Source organism: Carcharhinus amblyrhynchos, unplaced genomic scaffold (genome assembly GCF_965287045.1).
Source record: "Carcharhinus amblyrhynchos unplaced genomic scaffold, sCarAmb.v2.hapA scaffold_51, whole genome shotgun sequence".
Lineage (NCBI taxonomy): Eukaryota > Metazoa > Chordata > Chondrichthyes > Carcharhiniformes > Carcharhinidae > Carcharhinus > Carcharhinus amblyrhynchos.
In genome coordinates this window covers 804,797-816,091 of record NW_027649792.1, presented here as the reverse complement: position 1 = coordinate 816,091, position 11,295 = coordinate 804,797, and the positions used below count along the sequence as shown (strand labels likewise).

The window sequence follows — 11,295 nt, the reverse complement described above, 5'->3', positions numbered from 1 at the left end:
GCCAATGCCCCATAAATTCAAACCCATTCCTCCCACACCAATCCCTGAGCCACTCATTCATCTCTTTAATCCTATTTACCCTATGCCCATCTGCATGTGGTTCAGGTAGTAATCCAGAGATAACCACTTTGTCAGTTCTGCTTTTTAATTTGATTCCCAGCTTTGCATACTCCCTCTGCAGATCCTTAGTTCCCAATTTTCCTATGACGTTGGTACCCACGTGTACCACAACGACTGGATTCTCACCCTCCCACTCCAAGTTCCTCTGCAGCCCAGATGATACATCCTGGACCCGAGCACCGGGCAGACAGCATACCCTTCTGTATTCTTTGTGACAAAGGACAGTGTCTATGTCCCTAACTACACTATCCCCAATTACCACTACATTCCTCTTCTTCCTCTTTGTCCTGTTTCTGCACCACTGTACCATGGGCAGTTTGCTCATCAACCTTACAGCCCTCGTTCTTGTCCACACTGGGAGCAAGAACCTCCAACCTGTTGTGCAGATTGAGAGGCTGAGGCCTTTGGGTCCTCCCCTCCTTCCTCCCCACTCCCCCCTCCTTCCTCTCACCATCACACCCCTCAGCAGCACCCTCTTGTTCCTGACCCTCAGAGTTAGCCAGTCTCGGGGGTGTGAATCTCTCTTGTACCCCATTATTCAGTTTGCATTCTCCCTCCCTGATGAGCCTCACTGTCTGAAGCTGAGTTCAGCTTGTCAACTTTGAGCTGGAGCGCTTCAAGCAACCAGCACTTACTGCAGACATGGTCACTGGGAAGGACCTTGGGGTCCACCAGCTCCCACATCATACAGAAACAGCACATAACATGTCCCTCCATCACAGTCTCCCAGTGATTTCTAAACACAGTTAAGAATTTAGACTTACCTTGCCCTTTTCTCCCAAGTCCTGTGATCCAAAGCCCTTACAGCTCACTCTGCTGCCCGCTCCCGACGCTGCCCGCTGTCTACAGCAATCCTCCTTTTATACTTTGCACGGTAAAAAAAAATCCCTTCCCACAAAGCCCCGCGGCCCACTTCCTGTCTAACTTTTAAAGCAGAATTACAGTTAAAAAGCCTGTGAAAATCTTTACAAAGGTAATCGCTGACCTTTACTCTGTGCAACCTTCACTCCGCTCGCTCCAACGAATGAGTGGACTATTGATGTTTCCTCTGAGGTTGTGCCCTCGGGCCTGAGTCTCTCCTACTATTGGAAACATCTTCCCCACATCCACTCTATCCAGGCCTTTCGTTAGTCTGTAAGTTTCATTGATATCCCCCTCCTCATCCTTTCAAACTCCACCGAGTACAGACCCAAAGTCCTCAGACACTCCTCGTGCGTCAAGTCTTTTATTCACCAGACCATTCTTGTGAACCTCCTCTGGACCCTCTCCAAGGCCAGCACATCCTTCCTTAGATATGGGGCCAAAAAGGACCAAGAAAGAAAATTACAGCGTAGGAACAGGCCCTTCGGCCCTCCAACCTTGCACCTACCGTGCTACCCGACTTCACTCAAACCGCCCCCCGAACCAAGAGTGCTGACCATATTCGGAATGTGGTCTGAACAAAGATTTACAAAACCTCAGCAGTACACCCCTGTATTCTATCTCTCTCGAAATGAAGCCGAGCAGAGAGACTCTGTTATATCGAATGAATATTGAAAGAGTTATGGTTTGACCCTCCATTGTTTCCAAATTTCCCTGATCATCAACACCCCATCTAGGCTGTAAATATTCTACTTTGGGTATAAAAAGTGTTGGATTGAACGGGGTGAAGTGAAGCTGTTTGTTTAGTGACTGTAATTGATGTGAGTCTCCATGGATCCGATTAGTCTGCCTGGACGATTTCCCCCTTCTATTAATAAGGGATTCTGTTCAATGTGTTGTCCCATTGAGACAGCGGGAGCGACAGCTCCAAACTAACAGAGATCAGCGGCTGTGGAGAAAGAGAGAGGGAGGGAGAGGAGAGATCAGGATCTGGGAGCAGTGGATTAGAATCTCCCAACAATGCATCTGAATCTGGGAACAATCAATTGGAATGTTTCCACAATGGATCAGAATCTGGGAACAATGGATTTTGATGTTCCAACCAAGGGCAGGAGTTTATCATACTGGATTTCTTGGTTTACTGAAGATGGCTTACGGATAACATTATTTGGTCGGATTCGATATCTACTGCATGTGATTCAATGCTTTTACTATCCCCTCCTGGCTATTGTTGGTGTTCCGGGTAAGTCCCTGGCTGGAATTTTACCGGCCTGACTGCCAGGGAATTGGAGCAGGCGAGGGGCGGGAGCATGGGAGGGTCTGTTAAACACGGGAGGGATTTTGCAGCTTCGGGGAGAGTGAGGCTGTAAAGTCCCGTCCCCTGTGTCCAGTTTGTCTTGCTAGAAAGGCTGTTTAACTGTGTTGATTTCCCTGTCATTTACTGTACACGGTTTGCTGCTCTTGTTTCTGTTGAATCTCTGTGTCCAGTTATTATTTCTTTCAGCCACTCTCAATTGTCTCAGGGCCCATGGGCTGGGATGTCTTCTGTGTGCTGGGACTTTTCATAGACACGTGACATCAAACACGATTCCTTCATGAGTAAAACATTGAGGCAGAATCCATTTTACCCTCGACATATAACATATAGCAGTTCACTGCTTATCACCCACCCAGTCAGCAGGCTGCAGAATCCATTTTTATTGTTTACAGCAAGATCTCACTTGTGTATCTCAATTGTGTATTTGCAACCACATAGGTTTGGTACATGGTTGGGAACACAGCTGCAAGTCATAGAAATCATAGAAACCCTAGCAGTTGTAAATGCGCCTAGTTTGGGGGCATTTAAGAGATTGGTAGATAGGTTTATGGACGAAAAGGGATTGGTTTAGATTAGTGGGTCAGTTTTTTTTTTGAAATAAGACTGGTCGGCGCAACATTGTGGGCCGAAGGGCCTGTTCCGTGCTGTAATGTTCTATGTTCTATATCCCTCCATATTTTACCCACTAATTCTCTAAGCTATGGTTCTACGGTCAATTTAGCACGGCCAATCAACCTAACCCACACTCCTTTGGACTGTGGGAGGAAACCGGAGCACCCGGAGGAAACCCACGCAGACACTAGGAGAATGTGCAAACTCCACACAGTGACCCGAGCCGGGAATCGAACCCAGGACCCTGGAGCTATGAAGCAGCGATGCTAACCCACGGTGCTACCGTGCCTCCCCCGCAATCTGTCTGTCTAAATGAAGATTTTTTTGGGGATAGGGCTGGGTGGGATTTTGGTCGGTGTCTGTGAAAGTTCTGCTCATACCTCATGCATTCGTGTCTAGACCACCAATGTACACTACAAACAGCAAGCGACCCAGCATTGATCCATGTGTAATCCCACTGGACACAGGCTTGCAGTCACAAAAGCAACATTCAACCATCACCCTCTGCCTCCTGCCACTCAGCCGATTTTGAATGTAATTTACCAAATTGCCCTCGATCCAATCGGCTATTACTTTCCTGTTCAGTCTCCCATGAGGGAATTCTTCTCTGAAGTCCATTTAGACGACATCGACTGCACTTCCCTCATCTACTTATGCAGTCACCTCCTAAATATATTCAAACAAATTGTAGACATGATCTCTACTTGACAAAGCCATGCTGACTATTATTCATCAACCCTTACCTCTCAAAGTGGAGATTAATTCTATCCCTCAGATTGATTTCCAATCATCATGATTTCCAATCATGGACATAGTGATGATGCCGTCTCGGGCGTGATCTTGGATGTCTCCAGGACACCTTGTAGGATGGCAGTAGAGCACAATGGTTAGCACAGCTGCCTCACAGCATCAGGGATCCCGGGATTCCATCATCACCAGTGATGATTTTTTGTTTACTTTGAAACCAGCTCCATTCTCCCACATTGCCTGTTGGGATTTCTCCTGTTACAAGAACGTGTCGTGTTTCTCTGGAAAGCATTCACATTGAGGAGGTCCAGTTTCTTGCAGCTCCCCAGTGTCACATTGACCCTTGTAAATTTATCTCGATCACAGCAATCCTGTGCACGTCATCAATCTGCGTAAGTTCATTGGTAAGGCCAGGGCACATCGTGCTGATGTTCCAGCTTGAGGTGTGAAAGACTGATTTGGTTTGGTTTGATTTGAATTGATTTGTCTTATTGTTGTCATATATATTAGTATACGGTGAAAAGGATTGTTTGTTGAGTGTTCGACAGACAAAGGATCGTGAATAAGAGATTGTAGAATGTAATGCAGTTATAGCTCGGGTGGAGGAAAAGATCAACTTAATGCCGTATAGGTTCATTCAAACGCCTGCTGGCAGCAAGAAGAAGCTGTTGTTGAGTCATCAGCATGGTGGCACCATGGTTACCACACCTGTTTCATGTCTCCAAGGACATGAGTTCAGCTCCTAGGCTGGGTCAACGTCTGTGTGGAATTTGCACATTCTCTGTGTGAGTTTCCTCCGGATGCTCTGTTTTCCACCCATAGTCCAACGTTTGGTTGATTGGCCATGCTAACTTACCAATTAGCATCCCGTGATATGCATGTTAGGGGGATTAGCAAGGTACACATGTGGGACTTCGGGGATAGGGTCTGGCTAGGATTGTCGATGGATCAATTGCCCCCTTCTGCAGTGTAGCTTTTCTATGGATTGGTTGGCACAAAACCTCACGCTGTTTTTTCTCTAATGGAACTAGTGGGATGAGTATATATCCATGGTGCGTTATTCCCTAATTATGCTGGCTGTTATTGCGAGTCAGCAAGAAGCTCAGACAGATTTGATGAGTGGAAGATTGATTTGAGTGAGGGACTGGTCTGCATTCACCAAGTTTGAAGTTTGTTCCAGTCTGGGACAGAGCATGAGCCACATCAAACTACAATATTATCTATGATGCATCTGTAAAAGTGGGTGAGAGTCGTAGCTGACTTGCCAAATGTCCCTAGTCCTCTGAGAAAATAGAAGTGTTCGTGGGCTTTCTTAACGATAAAGTCATCATGGAAGGACACAAAAAGTTACAGGTGATCTGAACCCTGAAACCTGAAGCTCTAGACCATTTCAACTTCATCCCATTGATGTAGATAGGGGCATGTACTCCATGATACCTCCTGAAGTCGATTTGCTTAGTTGACATTGAGGAAAGGATTATTGTGGTCACAATAGTTCACCAGATTCTCCAACCCTTTGCTGTTCTCAGTCTCATCATTGTTTGGGATCCGACCCACTACGTTGGGGTCATCAGAAAACTTGTAAATTGAGTTGGAGTGGAATTTGGCCACACAGTCATCGGCGTAAGGGGCTGAGGACACAGTCTTGTGGGGCACCGCTATTGAGGATGATTGTGGAAGAGGTGTTGTTGCCTCTCCTTATTTATTGCTGTTTGTGAGTTAGAAGTTCAGGATCTAACTGCAGAGGCAGAAGCCGAGTCCCAGGCCACAGATTTGGATGTGAGTTTAGTAGGAATAATGGTGTTGAAGGTTGAGCTGTAGTCGATAAACATGAGTCTGTGTTACAGGGTTGACTGTCGGGCCAGGGAGATGGTGGGTGTAGAACGTAGAACATAGAACATTACAGCGCAGAACAGGCCCTTCGGTCCACGATGTTGCGCCGACCAGTTACAAAACAATGACCCACTAACCTAAACCAATCCCTTTTCGTCCATAAACCTATCCACGGAAACCTGTTGAGTTGACCTGTTGAGGTAGATGAACTGGAGTGGATCAAGGCAATCTGGGAGGCTGGAATTGATTTGTGCCATGACTAACCTTTTGATATCTTTCATATGGTCAGGAAGGCGAATGGGATGCTGGCCTTCATAGCGAGGGGGATTGAATATAAAAGTAGGGAGGTCTTGCTGCAGCTGTATAGGGCATTGGTGAGGCCGCAGCTGGAGTACTGTGTGCAGTTTTGGGCGCCGCACCTGCGCAAGGATATTTTGGCCTTGGAGGGAGTGCAGAGGAGGTTTACTAGGCTGATACCGGAGTTGAGGGGGTTGAGCTATGAGGAGAGGCTGAATAAACTAGGCTTGTACTCGTTAGAGTTTAGAAGAATGAGGGGAGATCTCATTGAGACGTATAAGATGATGAATGGGATGGATAGGATAGAGGTGGAAAGACTCTTCCCGCTCAAAAAAGACAGTAGGACTAGGGGGCACAGCCTCAAGATAAAGGGGGGGCAGTTCAGAACGGAGTTGAGGAGGAACTTCTTCACTCAAAGGGTGGTGAATCTCTGGAATTCTCTGCCCGTTGAAGTGGTGGAGGCTGCCTCGCTAAATATTTTTAAGAAGCGGGTTGATGGGTTTTTGATAAGAGAGGGGATTAAGGGTTATGGGGAGAGGGCGGGAAAGTGGAACTGAGCCACGACAGATCAGCCATGATCTTATTGAATGGCGGGGCAGGCTCGAAGGGCCAGATGGCCTACTCCTGCTCCTATTTCTTATGTTCTTATGTTCTTATGTTCTTATATTATTGGATGTCATTCTCACTGGATGATTGTCATTATGGCAGGCTGCTTGGTTTTTCTTTGGTAATGGCCTTTGTTGAGTTTTTCTTACCAGGTGCACAGATTGTCAACCTTCCTGCCAAGAGAGGACTCACTGACCTTCACTGGTCCAGTAGACCACAGTGGGGCAGCAGCAAACCCACTGGGAATTATGGACGGTCACTATTCACTGAACACTGAAGTTTTCTCAAACACTTGAAAGCAAACCCTGGCAGTTGTGTCCTGTGCCAACCGAGTGTGAAATTTCCATTTCTTCCTGTGTTGTACTAATTTGGCAACAATGCTGTGGTCTCCTCTCCAGGGTACAGCGCAGGGTAAATATGATAGAGATTCTGTGCTGTCAAGGCATCGGGACCTCCCTCTGTCAACTGTTAGTATGAGTCAGAGGCAAGGGTGAACCAGCACTGTTTGGTACCAGTTCTGCTGCAGGGGTTGTCCGTAAGCTGTCTGAGAGATGACAGATTACCATCTACAGGGATTTCTGTCAGGGTTTACTCCCTCAGCCTTCTTACCCTCCAAATCCCCCACAGGGTAGAAGGGCTATTTCCATGTAGCTGAGTGAGGATCAATGTTGTGAACTCCTCTGAAAACTCCCTCCCAAATGTATACCATTGTGTTGTCGCCATGGTGCAGCATGGCGACACTGTGGTTAGCACTGCTGACTCACAGCGTCCGGGACCTGGGTTCAATTCCTCATTTGGGTCATTTATTGTGTGGAGTTTGGAGCTTCTCCCCATGTCTGTGTGGGTTTCTTCTGGATGTTCCTCTTTCCCCTTTACACTCCAAAAGACGAGCTGGATTTTTAAAAAAAGTTATTTTGTATGTGTGGACATTGTTTTTATTTTCACCTATCCTCAGTCTAAATGGTCGCATTCTCCCCTGAATGATGTCTAATTTTAATCTTAATCTTCCTTCCTAACAGTGAACATAATCACAATTGTGACACTGACAAACAGAAACTGTGGTCTGTCCAAATGTGTTACTAGTTACCTGGCGGCCATGTCGGTGGGGGATCTGCTGGTCGTTATCCTTGACCTTACATTGAGACACATTCCCATAGTTTATTGGGAACAGTTTTATTTCCTGCTGTCGGTTCCTGTGTGTAACATCCACGCCGTCTTGCTTTACGCAGCCACTGACTGTTCTGTCTGGTTCACCGTCACTTTCACCTTTGATCGATTTGTGGCCATTTGCTGCCCCAAGCTGAAAAGTAAATATTGCACTGAGAAATCGGCGTCTGTGGTTCTGGGAACAGTGACGGTGCTGAGCTGTTTAAAGAACATTTTCTGGTATTTTATGTTTTTAAATGGATATCAGCTGGTGAATGATCCCTGGTTTTGTGATGTCGCATGGGATGTTATGAAATCTGTGATCTGGAGTACAATCGAGTTCCTCCACTTCATTTTAACTCCGTGTGTCCCATTCATCCTGATTCTGCTGCTCAATGCTTTCACTGTCAGACACATTTTAGTGAGCAGCAGAGCCCGCAGGAGACTCCGGTGTCACAACAGTGGGGAGAATCCCAGAGACCCAGAGATGGAGAGTCGAAGGAAATCCATCATTTTACTGTTTGTTATCTCAGCCAATTTCATCCTGTTATGGTCAATATTATTGGTTTATTCAATATGGAATCGGATGGATTATTTGGAATACAAGTCGGTAGTGCTAAATTATTTTGTTCTGGAATTGGGTTTCATGCTGCAACTCTTGAGTTGCTGTACAAACACGGCCATTTATGCTGTGACACAGACTCAATTCAGACAGCAGCTACTAATTCTCCTCAAATATCCCTTTACTGCAATTATTCATCTCATTACAACCTCAGAAGTTACTGCAACTACAAGATCCCTGACTCTTCCTATTGGACATTCAAACTCTAAACAACAAACAGCCTCACAAAGACAGAAAGAGTAACAGATAGAGAGAGAGAGAGAGCAGTGAAAGCAAAAGTGAGAGTGATAGAGAGACAAAGATAGGTAGAGAGAGGAAAGGGCACAAAGGCATGAAGAGAGACAGCATTTGAAATAGTTTTGAACAGATAGAGGGAAAGAAACAGAGAGACAGAGAGAGACAAACAGAGATAAAGGACAGAGAGAGAAACAGATTCTCTCAGAGTGAAAGAAATAGGGATAGAGGGGGAAATGGCAAGGGTGATTGACAGGGAATGAGAAAGGGAGACAGGACATACATGGGAAGATGTAATAAGGAAGGAAAAGGGCAACTAAGAGGGAACGGGAGACCGAAAGGAGGGCAGAGATAAATAGCCAGAGGAAGAGAGAAACAGACAGAGAGAGAGCATGGGAACAAATGGGAAAGAATGAGACTGAACACATACAATGGACACAACAAGAGCAAAAGGCAGAGCAAGGCATAGAGAGAGAGAGAGATAAGAAAAGTGGGACAGAGACAGAGAGAGAGAGGGAGAGGGAGATGGAGACAGAGCGGGACAAGGAGAGTGAGATTAAAAGGGAGCAGGAGAGATAGAAGAAGAGGGAGATGCAGAGAGACATTAAGAGACACAGAGAGACACAGAGAGATGCACAGGCAGACAGAAAGCGACAGATTTATTTCATGACTTTAATCATAACCATCAGTTGGACCTATTGGAATATGAATTCCCTGATTGAGCCAGTTAATGCTATCCAATCAGGGAGGTCTGCAGACTAATGGTGTATCTAGGGTACTGGAAATCAGGGCCTGTATACTCAGGATGTGGGTATGATGGTCTGATGGTTTTATCACTCGACTATTAATACAGAAACTCAGCTAATGTTTTGGGCACACGGGTTCTAACCCCATCACGGCAGATGGTGGGATTAAAATAATTATATCTGGCATTCAGAATCCACTGGTGACCATAAAACTATTGTCGATTTTTGGGAAAAAAAAATCTGGTTCACCAATGTCCCAGGGAAGGAAATCTGTCGCGCTTACATGATCAGGACACTTATTTGCCCTCTCAGCAAGGGCAACTGGGGATGAGCCCTCAGCAGTTACTCAGACCTAGATGAGAAGGGGTGCAATGGCTTCAAACAGGTTCATGCACAAATATAAACTTCTGAACTGGGCCTGTTAAATCTGCCCACAGAGTGCAAGCTACAAAGAGTGAAACTCTGAGAGTTGGGGTAAGTGTGGGAGTTTAGGGAAGTGGCTGGCGATGTATTGCTCTGTCTTGTGTCGCTTACTGCCTTCCCATCAGGTCCAGTGTGAGCAGGTGTTGGCCAGACATTAAATGTTCAGAAAATGTTGTGGGACCAATGGAAGCAGCTGATTGGTGAGTCAGTCCTCGGAAGGAACACTGAGGGAATTTTCTGAGCAGCTCCTTGCTGATGTCATAGCATCAGGAAAGATCCCGATTTTTTAATGCTCTGGGAACCTGGGCTCGAATCCCAACATGGCAGCTGGTGGAATTTGAACTCAATAAAAAATATCTGGAATTAAAAATCTGCTGACGACCATAAAATTATTGTTGATTGTTGAGAAAACTCACCTGGTTCATTAATATCATTTAGGGAAGGAAATCTGCTGTCCTTGCCTGGTCTGGCCTATGTGTGGCTCCACAGTCACAGCAATGTGTTTAACTCCCAACCGCTCTCCAACATCAACTCGGGATGGGCAATAAATGCTGCCTGTCCTGAGAACTCTGTTTCCCAAAAATGAATGAAAGAAATGCCCTTTTCCCATCCTTAAAGATTCAAGCAGATTTAGATTTTTGCTGGTGGGATACTTTCTGTGACGTTTATTGAGAACATAGCTTAAAGTAGAAAATTACAACAAGATTAAAAACATATAAAGTAGATAAAATACAGAGGCAGGTCCAGGTAATGTGTTGTACTTGCATGATGTGGGAGCTTGCTGTCCCATTTGTGTTTGCATGTGTACACATCTGTAGGAAATGTTGGTTGCTCGAGGAAGACCAATTCAGATTTGATGAGGTGGAGCCTGAGCTTTGAACGCTGTGGTACACTAGGGAGCGGAGAGTTAGCGAGACACTGTGTTTCAGGAGGCGCTCACGTCCCAAAGAATAACTACATCACATTTGGTGAGTGATCAGGGACGGAGAGTGTGACTCCAAGCAAGTCTTGGTGACAAACCCAGGAGGTAGTGTTGAAGGAGCCTCAGCCCTTGGGCTTGTCTCAGTGTAGATGATGAACGAATGATATTGTCACTCGACTATTAATCCAGAAAACTGTTTGGTTCACTAATGTCCTTTTAAGGAATGAGACCTGCCGACCTTATCTGGTCTGGCCTACATGTGACACCAGAGCCACATTAATGTAGTTGACTCTCAATGCCCTCAAAGGGCAACTAGGGACATGCAATAAATGCTGGCCAGCCAGGGACACCCATGTCCTTCAAATGATGAAAGAAACAGATGTGTGACCTTTGCGGACGTGGATGAGGGCTGCAAGGAGGATGAGCAACTTAACCATAGCACTGTGGTTCAGGGAGCCATTCAAGAGGGAGGAGGAAAGGGAAATGTTGTTGTAAATGGGAATAGTTTGACAGGAGGAATAGACACTTTCCTCTGTGGCCAGCATGGAGAGTCTCCAAGGCTGTGTTGCCTGACTGGTGCCCCGGTTCAGGACATCTTCTCTGTTGTTGCTGGGAAAAATGGAGCTGGAGGGGATAGATTCAGTTGTTGTGGTGCACGTTTCTGAATTCTTAACAGATTAAATCTGAAATTGGAGTCACAATTATCGGACTTGGATGGATTGCGTGGATTTCCAGACATTCCTCTTTACTTCTTCCTCTTTGTCCTGTGTCTGCACCACTGTACCGTGGGCAGTTTGCTCGTAAGAAC

At 45.9% G+C, this 11,295-nt stretch overlaps 1 protein-coding gene across 1 annotated transcript; it reads left to right on the top strand.

The window, feature by feature from the left end:
* Positions 1-2,064: 2,064 nt before the first annotated feature.
* Positions 2,065-10,422, top strand: LOC145337497 (putative G-protein coupled receptor 139). The gene is made up of 3 exons (XM_080182287.1): positions 2,065-2,224; positions 7,414-8,318; positions 10,384-10,422. Exons 1-3 carry the CDS (start codon positions 2,065-2,067, stop codon positions 10,420-10,422), a joined length of 1,104 nt encoding a protein of 367 aa, XP_080038413.1.
* The last annotated feature ends 873 nt before the right edge of the window (positions 10,423-11,295 follow it).

What these genes read in the sequence shown, in the direction of transcription:
- LOC145337497 (XM_080182287.1), top strand. Translation starts at nt 2,065, where the DNA reads ATGGATTTTGATGTTCCAACCAAGGGCAGGAGTTTATCATACTGGATT. An exon ending in GGCTATTGTTGGTGTTCCGG is followed by an intron (nt 2,225 to 7,413) that starts GTAAGTCCCTGG and finishes CCTTCCTAACAG; the next exon opens with TGAACATAATCACAATTGTG. An exon ending in ATCTCATTACAACCTCAGAA is followed by an intron (nt 8,319 to 10,383) that starts GTTACTGCAACT and finishes ACACATCTGTAG; the next exon opens with GAAATGTTGGTTGCTCGAGG.